The sequence below is a fragment of the Mixophyes fleayi genome, chromosome 3 (assembly GCF_038048845.1).
Source record: "Mixophyes fleayi isolate aMixFle1 chromosome 3, aMixFle1.hap1, whole genome shotgun sequence".
Classification (NCBI taxonomy): Eukaryota; Metazoa; Chordata; class Amphibia; order Anura; family Limnodynastidae; genus Mixophyes; species Mixophyes fleayi.
In genome coordinates this window covers 274,253,549-274,275,572 of record NC_134404.1, presented here as the reverse complement: position 1 = coordinate 274,275,572, position 22,024 = coordinate 274,253,549, and the positions used below count along the sequence as shown (strand labels likewise).

At 39.6% G+C, this 22,024-nt stretch overlaps 1 protein-coding gene across 3 annotated transcripts in view; it reads right to left on the bottom strand.

The window, feature by feature from the left end:
• Positions 1–22,024, bottom strand: part of MTHFD1L (methylenetetrahydrofolate dehydrogenase (NADP+ dependent) 1 like) — a 399,678-nt gene that overhangs the window by 285,688 nt on the left and 91,966 nt on the right. For all 3 annotated transcript variants that reach the window (XM_075203628.1, XM_075203626.1, XM_075203627.1), the window contains exons 21-26: positions 20,036–20,175; positions 18,305–18,346; positions 13,414–13,514; positions 9,518–9,695; positions 2,899–3,006; positions 2,394–2,546 (exon numbers count right to left, since the gene is read on the bottom strand). In XM_075203628.1, coding sequence (XP_075059729.1) covers positions 2,394–2,546; positions 2,899–3,006; positions 9,518–9,695; positions 13,414–13,514; positions 18,305–18,346; positions 20,036–20,175 — 722 coding nt within the window. The remainder of the gene's footprint in view (positions 1–2,393; positions 2,547–2,898; positions 3,007–9,517; positions 9,696–13,413; positions 13,515–18,304; positions 18,347–20,035; positions 20,176–22,024) is intronic.

Here is a 22,024-nt window from a genome sequence, read left to right as displayed (position 1 = left end):
ATCCTCGAATCAAAACAAAACACAAACTATGCTAAGAACATAAAACAGAAAAACCATGATAAAAACCAAGATACAGATGGTTAAGAACATCCAGCCTGTGCTACATTTCAATAGCAGCATTGTAGGCAACAATACACTGTAGCAAAAAAAACAAATGGAAAATATATGCAAAATGATTAATGCAGTCTTACACAAAGTTCTAAACATTTCATATAATCAAGATTCAATAGTTACTAAAATAGTTACTTCTGGTGGGAGCATTCCATTAGTGAGCACTGCATGGCAAGCCATGTGAAAAGTGGTTATTTTAGGTTCATGGCTGAATGTGCTTCACTAAACATCTGTACACTGAAAACGAAGACAAACGTTCAAGTTTTTCATTACGAAATTTTTATATACTATGCTAGAAATAAATGATTTCTAAGTTGGGTGTCAAGTAATAGATGAATGAAAGAATAAAAATAATCTTATAACAGCTGCTTACATGCCACAGTTGGGAAGAAATGTGTCTAAATTCTTAGAAATTATTAACACATACAAATACATACATACAGCAGGAATGAACTGTTCCTCCAAAGTAGTATTACTTACAGTAACTGCATGTACCTAGTGAATTATTATCCAATGTTATATAGCAAGAGCGACTGAGGAACTGAAGATGCAAAGTGATTGTACCGCCCATTCACAGGCTTTTCTCTGCCATAGCTTATAAAATCCATATATTTTGGCACAATGTCAGCAGAGACAGTAACCATAAACATTGAAAACAAAATGTGTAAATGTGGTTGAAGTGGAGATTTAGAAGTGCTGGTATGGAACTTCCAGTTTGAAATGAACTTCCAGGCCCCCAAAAGTTTAGGGATTTTGATAGAGTGACATTAGTTTTAGATGCATTTTAACACCATAGTATAATATAAAACATATTAAATGATGCAAGGCCCTGTGTCCCCCACCTCTGCTGCGTCAAATTACCTTTCCACCTCTTCCTCATGTCTCCTTTGTGTACTTACATTTTCCCTCATATCTCCATAATATTATAATAAAACTTTCCAAAATATCTCCCTCATATCTTCCATGTTATCCTTTCCCTTATCTGCTTCCTATCTCTGTTCCTATGTGCCCCTATCTTCATTGCAGGTATCCTCCTCTCTCCCTCCCTACCTGTTCTCCCTCTGCCTCACATCCTGCTTCTCCCGCTCCTCTCTTCCTCCTTGATCCTCTCCATCTATTCCTGTTCCTGTTGTTCCCTCTCACTAGTGAATTCACACTTTTGCCCCTTATTCATCACCCAGTGGCCTCCTAGTCATCCTTGTGCCCTCTGTCACATTGAGCCCTCCATTATCACCCACACTGTGGCCCTCCATCACCCTGTTTCCCCTGCTGTCCCCCTCCATTTCTACTTACTTTTCTTTGAGCTTGCTTCTTCTGTCTTCTCTTCTTTCTCCTGTCTCCTGCTTGTCCATGGGAGCTGCATCCGGCAGTAGCTCCCTGCTCCTCTCTGCGTCGCTCCTCACCGAGAGTGTCGGGACCTGAGGACGTCACGCCCGACATGGACTGTGAAAATTGGACCAGAGAGGAGCAGGGAGCTGCAGCCGGATGCAGTTTCCATGGACAAGCAGGAGAGAGAAGACAGGAGGAAGAGGAGAAGACAAGCTCCCATGGACAAGTGGAGAAGGCAGGCAGAGTGCAATTCCAGCTTGGCACTCCCCCGCCTTGCTTTCCCCGCTAACAGCCAGCACTGGAGAAGTGCCAGTATATCATACCGGCACATACTGTCCCACTTTGAGCACTGGTTTATGACACAACTATGTGTAGCACAACACCCTGCCCTGATTCCAACCATCGTTCTTCTAGAATGAAATACCGCTGTGCAAGTGACATATATGGTTATGTGTTTATGTATTTGTTGATAATGTAAATGAATAAAACGAATCTGAAACGATATACATATTGCACTGCTTGGTACTAATTTATGTTATTAACCGCTATGATAATAGAAACTTTGCTTCACCGCTCTCAAATGATCAAGAGTTCTAGCTGATAAGTACAATAAAAACCAGTACCTAAGCACAGAAACTGGCCTAATGTTTTTCCACAGGTCTACAATGCACATAACCTCTGTGCTGGCTGACCGGAAATACCTGGCAGCCATCTTCAGTTCTCAGTATATACCACACAGTAATGACTTGGTCTCACAGTTCTCCAGCCTCTTCTTCTTGATTTCTACAGGTATAACTCCACAATATGGTAAGTGATGCTCACACTCAAACAGTGTTTACCTAAATAGATACAATCACCCTCTAGCATGGAGTATTATAGCACACACTGAAATGAAAGTAGTATTTAGGAGATATTCTTAGAGAATGTAGCTACTAGGACACCGTACTACTTACAGTCCCCACTAAAGGAAAGATGAACCCAGCACCAATGCTCGCTCGCACATCACTTATGGGCAGAATGAATCCTGTGGGTACTCCTTTCTTCTCAGGCTGATGTGACAGGGACAGGTGGGTCTTGGCCATGCAGATCGGAAGTTTATTAAATCCCTGTGCAGAGGGCAAAAAAACATAAAAATTAGATACATTTCCAAAACTAAAGCACTTCTTTTACAAACTATTCTGGTGATTCATTAGATTTTTCCCAAACTGCAATTGTGGTAATTTTGTACAAATGTCATTTTTACGCAACTTTTTGACTGAACTTAATCACTGTTTTATTAAAACGCAAAACAATAAAGCTGACAGTTTAAATGCAGCAGAGATTTTTTCCTCCTCTTAACATGCCTTTATTCAATATATTTTAAAAACAATATACTGTCCAAGCCACACGATTGGTCAGAAATTCAGCTGCACCATTTTGAACTTAGGATATTATACCCACTGTGTACATTTATTTTACCTGTTGAGTGTAGACTTCGATCTTTGACTGGGCTTTCTGTGATAGATCTATGTCTGCAGCACCATACACCTTCTGAGCTATGGCTCGGATCTTCTCCACAATGGGCAGCTACAAAACAGAGACAAGCTGCATGACATAGCTTTTCCTTGCTCATTTTAACAGTTTCTTTTTCTTCTCATTCTGCCAGAGTGCCGTGATACAGGTGACTTGACACAGTGCAGACAAAAGGCACATTTTATATTTTATTTAGAACACTCCTTGTCAGCTGCCCTTCCTCCTTGCCTTATGGTGTGCCTTGTTATGTGACAAACAACAAAAGCAACTAAATCCAACAGTTGCTTAACAGGATGGCCATCTTGAAGTATTTATTATTTATTCTAATGTTTATAATAAATATCCATTCCCTTGGCAGCCTGGGTCTAATGCATGAATGTGCTGCTTACTTTCCTCACCTGCTGCACCAAAGAGTAAGCAAAACATTAATGCAAAAGGAAGTGTTATAACAAGTACACTAGCTCTACATCACACTGCTATATGCTCTCTCCTTTACATCTCTCCGTGCAACCAATGACCCTTTTACTCCACTGTGTATGAGCGATAAGACAGCTATTTATATATATTTGTTAGGTCCACTTGGCATAGAAGGTGCATTTACAGCTACATTTAAAAGCTTACATGCAGTGAGGGTATAAAGGGAATCAATTGTTTAAGTAAGGCTGGTACCTCAGTCAGCTCTTTATACAAGAGGAAAATTCTGTGTTTGCAACTCATTAAGTTTTTACAAAAGATATATATTTGAAAATGTATTTATAAAATTAAATTAGAAGCCATACCAATATTTGAATATTAGCCAGTCAAATATAACTCGGGGAATCTGAGGTAATTATACCAGTGAATATGACTTGTGTGTATTTTATTATTATTCATTTTTATTTATAGGGCGCCACTAGGGGCTGGATTTCCTAAGCTGCGGGTTTGTAAAAGTGGGGATGTTGCCTATAGCAACCAATCAGATTCTAGCTGTCATTTTGTAGAAGGTACTAAATAAATGAAAGATAGAATCTGATTGGTTGCTATAGGCAACATCCCCACTTTTTCAACCCCGCAGTTTAGTAAATCTAGCCCCCGCGCCGTACAGGGACAAACAAGTAGTGTATGTGTATGTACAGTATGTGTCCTGACATTATAAAAAATGTTTCCCCCCCACTGTTTTACCATTAATGCCTTTATTATTAACAGGTCACATTAATACAATAATCTTTTTATTTTCCTGTGGTTTTTTTGGGAGTTTATAATCCACATAGGTATTGGACGTATCCTGCAGCGTATTGGGTAGTAGAGCACAGCAGACCTGCCCCCGATTTCAACAGCACCCGTATCCGGAGATCCATGCCTTGATGAATTTGGGAGTACACAAAGCACAAATACGTGTGTATGATACTAAATGTGGGTTGCACTCAGAATTAGTGTCTTTATGACTTAGGCCCTCAGTGTGCATTGTCAAAGAGCACTAAATGTACTATAATGATCTGTTCTGCATCCAAGTCCATTTAGAATACATTATTTTTCTGCAAGTGTTCACTTCAAATTGAATATTGACATTAATGCTTTTGATCGCTGCAGGTAAACTCCTATAAAAAAAAATACAAACTCATTCAGCACTTGTCGGGGTTGACCTACATCTGACCACACTTGGAGCTGCAGGGAAACTTTGAGACACTTAATAGTTTTGTCATCACGTTTAACAAGCATTCTTTCAAAACACCTGTGTGTACGAGCCCTTATTCAAAAGAATGCTGGCACTTTTCTGTCTACATTGTGAGTTCTACAGTCTATGCCCAAGTCTTGAAACTGAACACCTGTCAAATAAACACACCAAGCCATATAAACAGTGTCATATAACATTTAAAAAGAAGGTGACATTACATCATGGATGCCATCTGGCTGGGGTATGTAAAAGCTAAAAAAAAAAAAAAAAAGTATTCCATCTCTACCAGTCTGCCTGTGAGTTTGCTGCTGCATACTTATAAACATATATGAAAGTAGCTATGTATTATAGCATGACTAAGGCACTGCAAACAATAGAGGATCATGGGTCTAATTGTCCCTCACACCAAGCTGACAGTAATAGCGTAAACGAATTCATATCCTAACAGCCTACAGTTTCTTGTCCTTCAAATAGCAGGTTCTTCTGAGACTAATATAAACTTTTATTAACCAATAACAAGAATATTACTCAATTAAAGACAAACTGCTCTGACAAATACCTTGTACTAGTATGTCAATTTAAACAATAAATAAAAATCACTCATTTTGTTCTTGTAAACGACCGGACTAGATAGAAAAACAAGACATTTTAAGGTCATGCTACTTGCACGAAAATAGCCAAGAGGCACAATTTTTCCCCCCTCATGTTTGTCTTCCACTATTAAAGTTAATTCTATTACAAAGTAATAAAAAAAATCTTAATCCTGGTTGAAACTAACAGAGAACAAAACATAATTGTTCTGGTAATTAGTATAATATCTGTCACTTAGAGGGTTACATCTGCTAAGATAGATGAAAGAAAAGAAGGAGGTCTTCAATATGAAAACATACCTTTCCCATACAAGGTCACTAACAGAATTAACTGTACCAAATTAAAAAAAGAACATCTCAATTCAATCCCTGCATCTGCTGTGTGGGAAAACATCAGTGTTCAATAAGAGGCTCTTGTACCAAAACATAATGATGGTGTCAGGGTGAACTCTTCCTGAGATCATGTTTCTCAGTTATGGAATACGGACGATTTTCAACCTGCTGAACTCCCCCTGATACAGCTGTGTAGGGTTAAACATGCTCAGCTTGGGGTGACAGGAACCAAGAATCTTATTGAAACAAATTGCACAAAATAAATCAGAATATAAAACCAATATGTAGTGCTAGCAGCAGAATAGTTCAGTCAGTCACGTATTTGCTGTCATTCACTGAACTCTCACTAACCTGTCAAAGTTAACATCTGTTTGGTTGTTATTGATCACAGCACATTTGTGCTATTTACACCATGCTATGAAAGTGCTACTATTTGAAATGCATACAAATACATGATTTTATTACCAAGCTGAAAAAATACAAGAAATAACTGGGGTGTTTAAACTTAACTACAGTACTGGAAGTGGAAATTTAGAAGTGGTGGCATTGAAAACCTAAGTGAATGGCATACCTCCCAACATGTCTGTAGCCGCCAGTGGGAGACGGGAATGGTCACATCACAACTGGGGACTGGCAACGTCACCACTGGGGCGTGACCACCCCACAGAGAGCAGCCTAGTGCTGTAAAGCTTTTCTCTAGCAAAACAATTACACTTTTAGAAGTGTGGTGTTGAGAGAACCATAATGTACATTTACCTTAAGCGGTACTGCATACATGACCGTAATACTGCACATATTGTGGTACATTGTCCATTTCACTTAAGAACTATTATTTTAATATTTACTAGTGCTGGGCAGAAGAGTCATCAACCTGACAACGTGTAACTAATTGGACTCTAGAATGGAATATCCTGCTGTTGGAACATAAATTAACTTATGTATTAGAAGATATTGTTAAGGGGGATATCCACCTAAGTAAAATTGGCAAGATTTACAATGAAAACTTGACGTTATTGATTTGCAATAAGTATATGCAGATGTCCATGTTATTTTCCAAAACTTGTATAGATCTCAAAAGGCATAGCTATTTGTCGTGCAAGTGCAAGGTCTACCCTCTAAATTCATATGACTAGTTAAGATATTGGTGCAAATTGTGCAGGGTCATCAGCTCAAAAAAAAAAAAAAAAAAAGATTCAAAAGAACTTAATATGTAGAGAGGAAAAAGAGTGGACAACATAGCAAACATTTGTGCAAGTGTTTTGCTACCGAAATCACCAATGATGTCACTAGCACTACTAACCTTAACAAAGATAAAGGGTGTGGGACTCGGGGGAGAGATGGAGCACAGATCAGTTAGACTAATGCGCAACATTTAGTAAAGGTAAGTAGTGTTTGTGACTAAAAGAAATGTCTCTTAATTTATGCTACTCCAGACCTGGCGTAGAATAAGTGCAAGGTGCTAATCTGGGGACAGTTATCAAAACCATAATTGTATCTTATAATTTTAGCTCATTAACATTCTGCTAGAATTGTCCCCCATTGTCTCAACCTTTTTGGTGAATAGTGTAGTAGGAGTAATGCAGAAAAATCTTTTATATCACACCAAAAGGTTTTAGTACGTTCCAGAAGTAAATATATGTGGCGCACCCCGCCAATCCCCATTCTTTGCAGAGCTGGGAAAGGTCAGAGAAGCCGAGACACTGGGTCTGTTTAGAAATAGATTCACAGCCCTTTCTCTAGAAGTGGATTCATCTTTCCCTGGAGTTTAACAGAGTGGATCGGGTGTACTGCAGCAGCAAGAGATAAGCACACATATTATTTACCTCTGGTACGCACATATACATTTGGGGTGATATAAACTAATCACTCACGGTTTATAGAAAATGTCTTTTGTATCATCTTTTGTGTTTTCTTTTGGCATATATGACGGCATTCCGTGAGGATCGTGGGATTTATATATAGATGTGCCTTACCATGATTTATATCCGGTACACATATTACTAACACCTGGCTAGTTTTAGGCTATATTACCTAAACTACTACACTGTCAGGCACCCGTTTTCCTTCTGTCTTATATATTATTATATATATTTATTTTGGGTGCTCAGTGCACCTCCTTATCACCAACAAGTAGTCCAAGTGAAATACAAATTGCAATTAGGCAACAGCATTTATTAAAATAGTATTTGTATTTTAAGAAGAGCATCAGAGACCATGCTTAAAAAGGGTACCAATGAAAACTTCACTAATGTATAACAAACTTTACAAATTCCTTATATATGACTGCAGAAAATTAGTTTACATTTTTAGAAGTTATTTGATTTGTGCAAAGTTCAACGTTTTTTGTATTGCAGGCTTAACTGTAAACGTCATCCTCTAAGGAAAGTTTATTGAAAAAAATAAATAAATTAGATTTTGCAGCAAATGTGTAAACAAAGAGAGGTCTGCAAAATGTAGGACACTTATCTGTTTTGTAACAAGTTATTGCTAGGAGCATTTCATAGTAATACCATAAAGAGCATTTTGCCATTTTTTACATAAATTTCAAGTTGTTTAATCCTTTTAAGGTCAGACGTGGACAAAGCTTATTTTCACTGCTTTCACCAAGAGGAATAGAGCCTCATGACCAGCCTAACTTTAAACATTTGCCAAGCAACTAATGTCCCAGAGATAACACATTTGCCAACTGTGCTTCTCAATGACATACAATATTTACACCAATTGAACAAGAGTTTATACAGCTTAAACAGACTACATAGACACTGGATTCACAATATGGAACCCATCAAATTGTAATGTTATAAATCTAAAATTAAAGTGCCTTTCGGGACTTCTAAACTCTTCAAAATTATAAAAGTAACCGTCCTGTACATATTCTTAAACTACTTCCAAGAAAAACACATTTCTATTGTTTTTCTGCATTCCACTGAATTTAAACCAGCAGTAAAAATGTCCATTGCATTCATAAACTTGTATGACCAGAATTTAAAAAAAATATATATTCTAAATTAATTGATATCAATGCAAAATGTATCTAGTGTGTTCTAACAAAAAAATGATTAACCATGGTCCACTGATTTCCTTTGTTGGTCATATCCAGGGGGTCGTTTTGCATACAGATCAAAGATCCTCATGCAGCACTCTGCTCACCACAAATAAATTGCGTGTACAGCCAGGATGGAGTTTTGCGGGTGCCATGCCTTCACTTCTTCAGTCAAACTAAGCAAAGTTATCACAATAATCGGCAGAGGTATCCCTCTCTACAACTTACTGGGGGCGACGGCCACTAAGTTTTGCTCTTTTTTCGTTCTTTGGGGGGAAAGAACAAGTGAAAGTAACGCGGCCTGCACATTACCACCGTTATTACGGTAATACTGTGCTTAATTACCGTTATTACGGTAGTTTCAACGCCGGCTTTTTGCTCGCAACTCCCTGAGCTGCGAGCGAAAGCTGGGTTAAAATTACTGCAACGGTAATCACTTTAACGCTGCGCTAATTCAGGGGGAATTGAATCCCCCCTTTGAGTATATGGACACAGAAAAGGCTTCTTTCCATGGCAATTAAGCAGCAAGGAGGGGTATATGGGTGAGAACAGCAGCTTCCAACAATTCTGAGTAGAGATCTGGATCCCAATGTCTTCTGGTTCGGTTCTTAAAGACTAAAGACGAACTAGTAAATAATCTATTTAGATGTCAACATTTTTGGATTCTGTACAGATCCCCTGATAAATATTAGATAATTACTATTATCCTAAATTCATGAAGTTGCTAAATTTTAGGCAGCTTTGAAAAACTTTTAGGCAATGTTTGCACTTCATAAAACTTCTCTTATTTGAAATATTGCAAGAGTCAGAGTTGACCAAAAACATCTTTAAAACAGGAGTGATTATGTCTTTTGAGAAAGCCATTGGGCAAAAACACACAAGTCCTTATACAAATCTTGCACTACAGACCCAGGGAAGAAGAGTGGTATGTGTAATTGTCTTTACCTCTAAATCATATAGATATGTAAAGTTAATTTCTTGGCTCGCAGCTTTCTTCACAGCATCTGCTAGCTCAACAGCTCCTCTGCCACCGAATGACCAATGATTACAGGGAACAGCATCAAAGGCACCAGACTGTTTTGCAATTTTGCAGACCAGGTCAATCTCAGCCTGAGTATCAGTTCTGTGGGTTTAAGAGAAAAGTATTTGTCATTAAAAATATTTGCCATTTCACAAAACAAACCGGCAAGACACAGTAATATTACTTGTGTTGCGAAGTGTCACGTATTTTAAAATTAAAATACAGCAAGACATGAAAGTTAAAAAAATACTGTGTTATGAATACAGAAAACCAAAATGTCAATACATTGCTGTTCATGAGTATCCCAGCACAGGCACAGATGGTTCAGTCAAAATACTATAAATGAGCCAAGAACTGACTCACCCACTGTAAAGTGGATATACAAACAGCCAGTTACAAATCCCAGAAACCAGCAATAATGCACCTGATATACACACACACACACCACCATATGGCACATAAACATTGTCTGCATCTGAATAACCTCTTCTTAACTATAATGTTATTATTCAAGGTGTATACAATAAAAAGTCCTTCATCTCATGAAGTTGTGATACAGCCATAGGCTTTCCTTTATGTGAGCAAATGGTTACATTAGTATTGAACATTACTGTTTTTAAAATACACTTGTTTACTATTCATAAAGAAGTGTCTGGGGTGGCAGGAGAAGAAGGAAGAAACAAAAAAAACTAGCATATTAAATACAATTATTTTGTATCAGGAAACCTCGGTTGGAGATCCAAGCACCCGTGATAATCTCTTATTTCAGTCACTGTACATTTTTTACCTTTAACCTGTGCTTTGGTGTTCACTTTTCATTCAACACGCTTCTTTGACACTCATTAGATATCATTAAATAGAATCATACAACAAGAGTCACAGATATCTATGTACACTGCTTTTGCTCAGTCTTAAAAAACATACTGACATTTAACACTACCTTTTTAGCAATATTTTTTAAAAGGTAATTACCTTTCTTATTGGGAACTTGAATTGTAATATAATTGAAAGTATCCATCAGAGGTACATGTGCTGTAAATATGTGTACTGGATAGATACCTGTAACTTAAATGGAAATAGTGATTGTGTGATTGGAATTTATTCTGTTAGCATTTTATCTAGATGTGGGTGCTCTTCAATAATCCCCCTTATGGCCCATATCCAGACACGGTCCTCATCCACTCCCAACTGAGAAACCGATTTGTAAATCCCTTAATTATTTTACAAATGAGAAGAGATCTGTCCCTCCTCACATTCCTGCTGTGTTTGGAAGGAGAGAAAAAAAACACATCTTCTGGTGCCCACTCCTCACCCACTCCAGACTCTGCCACTGAGGAAACACCTAACTGCGGGGTTATGTGCTACACCCTGAGTTTAGGAAATTAATTCAAACTACAAAACAGTAGGAGATGCAGACTGTTCTACAAGATCATAAAGCGTAACTCTCATCTCTGGTTACTACTTGGTAACTACCAAGAGTCAGTAGATAATGAACTTTCAGTAGTCCGTCGAGAACTTGAGACCATGAAAGAACACATGTAGAATTTTTGAAAAAAAAAAAAAAAAAGCCGCTACAGAATCCGCTATTCCTAGGATTTCCCCTTTCATCTAACCATAACTCATGAGGGCACCTCCCACAGAATCAAAACAGAAGGAGGTTTTGCCTCCACTTCTTTTTTTCTCTCTTTCAAATGCAAGTTTGACAAGATCCCGCAAAGACTCAAGCAACTTACCAAGCCACATCTCAAACTTTCTCCTGTGAATGGTAGTTGTCGATAATGGTTGCGATTGCCAGTTTTAAAGCGGCAATTGGCAGACCCGCCGCCTGTATAATGTTATTCAGGCGGCGGGTATGCCTATTGCCACTGTAAAACTGTTAGACTGTGGCCTTTGTAACTGACCTCATTCGTGCTGGTGATATTTTAGAAAGTCGCAATTTACATCTGTTGGGAATTAAGCATGTGGGGATTTTTGCATGTCTATTATATGACAAGTCCCTATTTCCTCCTTGTTGGCCTTATACTAATTGGAATTTTTACGTCTGTAACTTTTGTCGGCATTATGAGAGCCAAAATAATGATTACCACCGCTGGCTAGTACCTCAGTGACAGTGAGTATCGCTGATCTGCCTTGGCGATATTTTATTGAAAGCGTTTTGGCGATAATAGAATTTTGTACTTACCATAAAATCTCTCTCACTTTTCTGACACCTCCTGCTTAAAAGAGTTGGGGGACACTGCTCACCTTGGGGTATAGAGGGAGCTGTGAGATTAATGTTACTAAAAAAACTTGTCTAGCCTGCTCCCCTCCCCAGGAAGAGCTCAGTTTATTTACTAACCAAGCCACAAGCAAGGGGTGAAAACACAACCAACAGAACACACAAAAGAACTGTCAGTACAAAGGATGGGAGTGCAGTGTCCCCCAACTCGTGTCCAGAGATAGAGATTTTTTTTTAATACAAAAATCCAGCGATAGACGCTGGATGCACGCTTAACTCAGCTTATTATAATAGGATGGTTCAAACATGGCTCCTTAAGCCCAAAGTCAGTATGGAGCATATTATAGGTAGATAGCAATGTACCTCCCATATATGCATGCAGCAGATCAGCCAAAATAGGAGAGCTATCATTACCTTATTTTAAACAGTGAAGCTAGACAGTGGGCATAACTTCATATCTACCTTTATAGAAGGTGGTCTTTATTATTGGAATCGGCAAAACACACATACAGTCGGGAAATGTATGTTAGTTGGTGTTATATCTTCTAAAAGCATATTACAGGATATGGTGGAGGAATTAAGCTATATGTTACCTTCCTAACTCCAAAACTATATCAAAGGAATTATTAATGGAAGGATAACTTGATTTTCCAACAATGCAAAATAGTTTCTAGTTCCATCTGGTATACATCCAACCATGGCTATCTAGGAGTTTAAAAATAGTGCATCCAATGGTTTTATTTTCTCACAAATTTTGTTTAATCATGAGCATTTATATATTTCGCTAATTTTATCTTGAATGAATATCAAAATAAAATAAAACTTTTATTAATTTCTATTAAACTATAACAAGTTTGGTCTTAATATATTAAGGGAATCTTAGTGCACCTACTTTGAAAATTAACTTCTAGCTTTCCTTTTTTTGTATCAACATGGCCAACTGCTAGCGTAGGAAGTCCCAATAAGAGTTTAGCCAGCAGTCAGTGCTGCCAGTCTGAGTGCCTCCTAATGACAGGGTGCCCTCATAAGCCCAGGAGAGAATTGCTCTTCTAGGTGATGTTAAAAGAGATTAGCGAACCTACAGAACCCACCTGGAGACATTGAAGAATATACAAATACCATACACATTTTCAGTATGTCCTGCACCCAGCTCTTGCCACAAAAAGATAGCTGTGCAGACTTTTCCGAAAAACTGAAAAAATAAACATTACCATAACCTATTGCAAGCAATTCAATTTATAAAGTAATTTTCTTGCTCAGTGTAAGAAAAAGGGAATACCTAACTGACCAACAATGTTTCATCATGACCACCAAATGCACACCTCTACAAATGGGTAGAAGGTTGATAGATTAGTGCGTGCGTGCGTGTGTAAATGCGTGGCAGCGTCTGTTTGTCCCTTTAAATTTGGGTGCATCTTATGATTTGCTGCATTTAATGATCCAAAAAAAACCCACAAAAACAAAAACTGTACATTTTTCACTGGACTCATAATTGACTTGCCAAAAATCAAAAGATGATGCATGCTTGTAACCAGCAATCTTAATCACAAAATTTTCCATTTTTAGAGCCATAATCACATTATGTTCTGGTGAAGAACCTACTTGAAAATATTTAATGCAACCACAACTGGAACACCAAACCGCTGTGAAATTTCAATCTGCTTCTGTAAATTGCAGCAGCCATCCTGAACCAGCTGGAGATTCTGTAAGACAGATGAGAAAAGTGTTCTTATATCTAACAAATGAGTTCCATGCACATTGATTCACTGCCTCTACCAAGTTGAAACATTTTCATTTTCTATGCAGTAGATGAATAATTAATAAATGGTGTTCTATGTTAATGCTTGAGCATATGGCTAAGCTGATGCTTTCAAGCATACTGTACGTTACATGCTGCCAACTACTATCACAGTGTCAACGTTATCCTAGCCAGCAATACCAAGCCAAGCAATCTGTGGTTTGACAGATTGCTACAAGACATAGCTCCACCTACAGAGGATTTAGAGTAAAACTAGATATTTACAGATTTAAAAAAGGGACATCTATTGTCATTATTCTTATTTTATTCAATACACAATTTTCTGGAATATTTAATAATTTTATTTCATGGAGGTGCAATATTAGAGAGTCATACGGAGATATTGAAAGTATCACAAAGGGTAGCAAGGGCTCAAGAAATAGCATGCCGCCTAATGGGGCATGGTCAGCCCTAGGGGAAGTATGTCCAGCATGCGGAAGGCATGATAAATCCTTAGTCTGCCCCCCAAATGCTTCCCTTCTTGTATTAGATGCAGCTAATGTTTGATTATGCTAAGCCACGGGTTCCCAGCTCCAGTCCTCAGAGACCCCTAACAGTGCATGTTCTCCATTTCTCTTTGCTGGAGCACAGGTGTATTCATTACTGACATTTTGAAAGATCCACAGGTGCTACTAATTATTTCACTTGTGACCTGAAAAATCTGCACTATTAGGGGGTCCCTGAGGACTGGAGTTGGGAAACACTGCTCTAAGCTCTCTACATTCAAAAGCATATCAAATATTGTTATGAGATGAGAGAATACCAGCATAACCCAAGTCTGGTTGAAACGGTTTCAAAAAGATGCATCTATTTTTTAAATGCTTACTTTGACACTTAAAAAGGAAAAGATACATTACTACAACAGGTTACAGTAACATATCCATTTGTAAGTTCTTACTATTTTCACTCATGCACACGATAAACAGAAATTAGAAAACATTCTAAGGACATCCAGCCGTAAATTAAAAATACATTGGAGCTTCAGCAAATGAAAGATCACTAAAATAAGATGTATTACCATAAGGTCTGTCTTCAACATGAAAATCGGGGACATTTGGTAACTAATGCACAGTATGGAGGTCACACCGCAAAATACCTCAGATTTATACGGATGCACCTCTATGGTACATGAAACCCCTCCTCTAGGACTCAAGAGCAATGCCTGTAACCTAAAAGTGTGCCTAGCTGTGCATAATGTTTAGGAGGTGCAGTGTGTAAAAGTGTAAATACCACATCAAAGTCCAACCTCCTACCCCTTCAGTACCACTCCTGTCAAAAAGTTTACATTTTTCTCTTAAAACACTGCACAGCAAGTGTCCCCTCCCCATGTTCTTAAGCAACCTAAGTTGTAGACAGCCTGGAGCCCCATGGGCAGTGAAGAGGCAATCCAGTGGTCCCAGTATATAGAATAGAATCTCTAAGAACCCTTCCCAGAATACCAAAAGTGTAACCAAAAAACAACACATATGTACATAATTTTCGTGGCCTCCGTTATATTGAAAACTAGACCAGGGTTGGTTGAGGATTTGGGAAGAGGTGACATCTCCTCCCAGTCCTCCAACCCCCGCCGCCTCTTCACCACCTTCAACACTCTCCTGTCCCCCCCGCCCCTCCTCTCTCCTCCTCCCTCACCGACTTTGCCTCCTTCTTCTCCTCGAAAATTGAGGCCCTCCGACTCAAAATCACCTCCTCCCCTCTTCCGCCCCCCCCCACGCTTCCTCCCTCCCCCTCCCGCCACCGCTCCCTCTTCTCCTTCCGCCCCACTACGAGCGAAGAAGTACACTCTCTTATTTCATCCTCCCCTCCGTCCTCCTGTCCCCTGGACCCCATCCCCTTCCACCTCCTTCGCTCCCTTTCCCCCGCCACCTGCTCCCACCTTGCCCACCTCTTTAATCTCTCCCTCTCCGCCGGCATCTTCCCCTCCTCCTTCAAACACGCCCTTGTATCCCCCATTCTTAAGAAACCTAACCTTGACCCCACCTTTTTCTCCAACTATCGCCCCATCTCTCTTCTCCCCTTTGCCTCCAAACTACTTGAGAGGCTCGTCTACAGCCGCCTCTCCACCTACCTCTCTGACCACTCCCTCCTTGACCCTCTCCAATCTGGCTTCCGCCCCCTCCACTCCACTGAAACTGCCCTGGCCACAGTCACTAATGATCGCCTCTCTGCGAAAGCCAGGGGCCACTTCTCCCTTCTCATTCTCTTGGATCTCTCAGCGGCCTTCGACACCGTTGACCACCCGCTCCTGCTCCTCACCCTTCAATCCTTTGGCCTCTCCGGCCCGGTCCTGTCATGGTTCACCTCCTACCTTGCTGACCGTTCCTTCTCTGTCTCCACCTCTGGATCTCTCTCCCCCCCCTCTTCCCTTCCAGTAGGGGTCCCCCAAGGCTCTGTTCTCGGACCCCTACTCTTCTCTCTTTACACCTCTTCCCTGGGGAAACTCATCAGCTCTTTTGGTCTCCAGTACCACCTTTATGCCGATGACACCCAACTCTACCTTTCCTCTCCCGATCTCTCTTCCTCCCTCCTCTCCAGGGTGTCTGACTGCCTCTCTGCCATCTCCTCCTGGATGTCCTCTAGATTCCTCAAACTTAATCTCGCTAAAACCGAACTTATTGTTTTTCCTCCCGCTCATTCCCCCTCCCCTTCCGACCTTTCTATCTCTGTTCTCCACTCCTCTATTTCCCCTGTTCCTCAACTTCGCTGCTTCGGTGTCATCCTTGACTCCTCTCTCTCTCCTTTGCTCCTCACATTCTCTCTCTCGCCAAATCCTGCCGCTTCCAGCTGCGGAATATCGCACACATTCGGCCCTTCCTCTCCCAAGATGCCACTAAGGCTCTTGTCCACGCTCTTATCTCCCGCTTGGACTACTGCAACCTCCTCCTTACCGGCCTCCCCCGCACTCATCTCGCTCCCCTTCGCTCTGTACTCAATGCAGCCGCTCGGCTCATTTTCCTTTCTCGCCGCTCCTCTTCTGTCTCCCCCCTATACCAATCCCTTCACTGGCTCCCCTTCCCCTACAGAATAGTGTTCAAGCTCCTCACACTTACTTTCAAGGCCCTCTCCAACTCCACTGCTCCCTACATCTCCAACCTCATTTCCATCCATGCTCCATCCCGCCCTCTGCGTTCGGATAATGACCGTCGTCTCTCCTCCTCACTGGTTACCTCCTCCCATGCTCGCATCCAAGACTTCTCCCGCGCTGCCCCCCTCCACTGGAACCAGCTCCCCCGCTCCATCAGAACATACCCCAACTTGTCCAGCTTCAAACGGGCCTTAAAAACCCACCTCTTCCTCAAAGCCCTCTAGTCCCCCACCTAACCGACCTCCTTCCAGCCTCCCACCTACCGCCCTCCCTATCCTGCCCTCCTCCAGCCTCCCTCCTCGTCATTCTCCTCTCCACCCTCTCACTCTCTGCATTCTCCCCCTTTCCTCCTCCTACCCTTGTGTCTCTGTCCGTCCTACCCTCCCCTTAGATTGTACGCTCCTTCGAGCAGGGCCTCCTCTCCTCCTGTTCTCCACCACCTTAACTCTGCTCTCCAGCTCCTTGTCTCCTCCGTGAGGTCCTCCTGCCCTTCTGCCCCTCTAGCTTCACCGCTGGGGGCTCTCACCTTTCATCTAGCTGTACATTGAGCTTCTGAGTTACTGTGCTTTTTGTTAACTGTACCGTGCTGTCTCACCCTGTATCGTGTTTCTGTATGTCCCTGTACAGCGCCTTATAAATAAAAATTAATAATAATAATAGTCATTTTTCAACTTTTTTTTTGCACAGTACACTGTCCCATGAATAGTATAGGACAAGTCATTTTCAGTAATTGGAAATAGTCTGCACAGCAAGAAAACATCCCTGAAAATGCACCCTTCTAAACCCTTTATCTCATTACAAAAAGATCACAAAGTGTAATCTTCTGTACTTTCATTAGACACAGTCACACTGCCTGTACATACGTTGCTCCTCCATTAGAACAGACATATTGCTTTGCAAACCTACAGGCCAAGGAGGAAATCTAGGTGCATTTGTTTGACACAAGACCCACAGTGGTGCCAAAGCAGCATTTGTACTGCAGAGATGCCGAGTTGTGCTTCGAAAATTACCTCTTATGTCTACAACTGAAATATTCTATTATGGCACCAATTCAAAATCAGTGTTATATTATATATAACTACATGATCGTGTTTACTTCCAGGTAACTAACATCCGCAGCCATTATGCCTTCACCAACGTTAAAAGTCTATCATGCATGCAGTATGCAGAGACATGCACACACTTTGCACTAATGAATATTTTATTATTAGGTCTCACTCTATCCTAGAGCACACAACAATACTATATCCAGCACGTTACATCATTTGTCACTCGTGTCTCATAGTATCCACTAGGAAAAACAATCCTCAGTATGCAAGAAAATATTTTGTAAAAAAAATTGTTTATATTAGTTTTTCCTGGGAACACACAGATTGCTATGCTCTAGAGCACAAATCACAGTAATCTTATTTTAATTTCCCTTTTTATGAAAATGTCTATAGTCTATGCATACACAGAACTGCCCACTTCAAGAGACAGGTCCCAGGAAAAAGTTGAGAAAGAAAATTACTGTAAGAAAATGCGAAAAACAGTAACATTGAAGAAATATATCTGTTCTTGCTTTCATTTACAAAATAAGAAACCTTTATAGATTTATTTTTTTTCATTACCTCTTCCGTGTATTCTTTTGCTAGTGGAGCCCCAGCAGTAACCTGAAAATATAGGACACCACGTACATTATAAAGTCATATAGAGTGGTGTATATTATAACATACAGACAGATAATGTCTAACATAGATCAATGTATGTCTCCCATTATTCCTGGCATCTGCATACAGATAAATAAAAACAACCTATGTGTGTGTGTGTGGGGAAGGGGGGGGGGTGCAAGTATTTTTGGGGAGTGTGTATACAGTACGTTGGTGAAAAAACCTGAAATGTATTTTAAAAACTACAGAAATGGAAGTTGCTCAATCAATTTATATATCCAGAGCAAGAGCTTGAAAGGGTAGGGTTATCCAGAGAGGAAGGGGGGGGGGGGAGGGAAAAATTCCCAGCACACTGCTATGAACTAGTATAAGAGCTGTTATTCTACTTGTACATAAAAATGCACGATTCACATTTACAAACATTTGCAAATGCACAATAAGCCACCCGCCACTTCACGGGTGTTTTCTTAATAGTGTGGTCATAACTCTAATCAGTGAGAGTCCTTATATACATGGTTATACATTCATTTGTTTTCAAATGGGGAGCCAACTTACTAAGAGGTACCCCAAAAGTCTCTAAATGGCAATAGAGGACCAGCACCGCCCATCAGCTACCGATACCAGACTATGCCGCTCAAACAAAAATACAGAAATGGAAGTTGCTCAATCAATTTATAGGATCACATTGTCATTGTTTAGAGTCAGGATCACCCGATGACTAGAAGCACCATGACTAGGCACACATGGCTCATCATGCATTTGAAACATCTGTAACTGAGAATTCAGCATTTTTATGTACAAGTAGAAAAGTGGCTCTTTTACTAGTTCATAGCAGTGTGCTTGGTGATTTCTCTGTCCTTTTTCCTTTCTGGTTAACCTCACCCTTTCAAGCACCTGCTTCTAAAATAAAAACTGATTGAGCAACTTCCATTTCTGTATTGTTGTTTGAGGGGCATATGTCGTATCAGTTGCTGATGGGGATTACTTGTCCTTTATTGCCATTTGGAGGCTTTTGGGGGACATCTTGGTACCTTTGCTCTCAATTTAGAAACACATGAATGTATGACCCAATATATAGGGACTCGTTGTTTAAAGTTAGAACCACCCTATTAGCAGAAGCGCTGTGAAGTGGCAGGTGGCTTATAACGCATTTGCAAATGTGTGTAAATGAGAATTTTGCATTGTTATGTATAAGTAGAATAGTGGATATTTTACTACCTCATAGCAGTATATTGGGGGGATTTTTTTTCTTTGTATTTTAAAAGTGAGTTTTGTTAAGTAATCCCCAAAAAGCTCCATTACAGGAAAAAGGTATAATTGGGACAATAGCCATAAAGGGAATACTGCTTTTAATATCAGATGTATAATTACTCAAGTACCGTATGTACTTTTATTTATTACACAATTTTTAAAGAAGGGTGTATTTTTCAGTTGGCTGCTGTACTATAAGTCCTTTAAGCCACCTTCCTGTCTCGCACTAGTGAAGTAATAGACAATTCTTTTATCATTTAAGGTCTTGTATATCTGGGGATTTTAAAAGTAGTGTACACTTTACATTATTAAGGCTCAGATCCTGTGTGGAGGCGATATACACTAATCTCACTAAACAAATTTACCAATCTATCTTTACTTTGTAATAAAATGAAACAGTTTCCTCCTGGAGCATGAAAAACAAAAATCATATGAACTTACATTGGGTCCTCCTCCATGCATCTTCAAAGCTCTAATGGTAGCAACAAGAACCACCACATTGGGAACCAAGCCAGAAGCTCTGCACTTAATATTGAAAAACTTCTCCATCCCAATATCTGCACCAAAACCAGCTTCTGTCACTGGAAAACAAAAATAAAACATAGAATAAGGATTTAATATTAGACACAATATATTATGATAACAATATAACAATACAGTATGGACATTAATGGAGACTGTTGAAATAGTACTAATTTCCTGAAGAGTAACCTAACATTGCTGCATAAAACTACATGCAAGAGCGAATAAATCAGTTAAAACCAGGAAAAGGAGCTTTAAAAATTAATCTTCCTTCAATATCCCCAATGTTGCAATAGTAGAAATCGTCAGTTAACGGGGTACAACATACATTAACTCTCTAAGGAAAAGAGCATCATGTCAAGTGTGTTTCTCAAAGCGTATTATCATCACTACAGGCATCTCAGCATTTATTTACCCAGGCCCTCTTCCCCATAAGGCACTAACCATCCTGGAGCTGCTTTTCACTATATCAAGAGGATCCCTCATTTGTGGTCTCTCTCTGACACTGGTAACCAGCCCAAACTGTTTAATGAATGGACTGGTTGAGTATTTGGGGAGGGTGCAAGTTGCTCATTTTTAGTTTTATATTAAACAGTGTAGCATCTGTTTCTGAGCAGACGTAACCATAAAACACTGATGAATGTGGGGTTTCGTTTTTTTGCAAGTGACTGACTTACCTCCGCTCTGGACACAGGTTACCAATTCATTAAAGTAAAATTAAAAGTGTTTATTATTCCCTGCATTTGTTATTTAGTGCAAACTGAAGTTCTCACTGCAACCTCACATTTACAATGATTCAACAGCAATCCATGTGGCTAGCCAAGATATTGAAAGTAAAAAAACGTATCTGTGCTTGTGGTGTTTAGCAACAAGATTGTGCATTAAAAAAAATTGTGCTGCATAGACAATATGACGACAGCAGTATTTCCAACCATTAAAATATATATTGACACATCTGTATCTGTAACCAAAAGCCTTTCTCTGGCAGAAAAAAAAGCAGCGCTAGACACACAAGAAAACACTAAGAAACACTTCTGGAAATTCATACTTTTTAACTACAAATTCAACAGGATGTGTTGATTCATGGTGAGAGGTTTCCAATTGATCTATAAATCGTCAGGTGGTTAAAGATTACAGATTTTTTTCTACAGCATTCTTTTGAAAGTTATTCGCTTGGTTGGTTTCAAATTATTTCAAGGGGTCTCTAGAAATATACCAGAGGAATCAAATTAATAGACATCACATTTTAAGTCAGACTTGTCAAATCCAACTACAAAATTATAGGACTAAATCTTAACTTCTGTTCTATATCATATCAAGGTGGCCTCATATTAAAATGGTCTATTAATAATTGGACTGGTTACTCCGTATTAATACATTTGCATTATCAACAAATATTCAAAATGGTGATCTGGTTGTGTAGTTCTTGGATTTTGTTCTAGGTCAAGGTCATGGCTACATTTTCATGCATCTGAAAGCCAGGAGATTGTAATAACCAATCTTGAAGTTTGACCCCTGTTCCTACTGTCTGCGGTAGGCCAAACTGGAGAGATCCCGCTTGATTCTAACTGTTTCCTTTAAACATATATATTTTTTATGTCTTGCGTTTTAGAGTAGGATGAACAGTTTGTTTTATTTTTTGTCTTATGCCGCCATATTTCCGATAAGGTCTATCCCATATTGACAAAAACTGCTGGCTACATAAGGATACGTCGCCAATATAACTCCCAAAAAGCAAAATCTGGGATTGCAGAACGGATGTATTTTAAACAATGTAAACATTTTTTTTTTAAAAAAATGGTCAGTATGAAGTCCACAGAGGAACCATGAAGACAGTCACATAATGTACTCAATGACTGCGATGTTCAGTATTAAAATGCAGCATCTAGAATGCAGACTTTTTGTAAA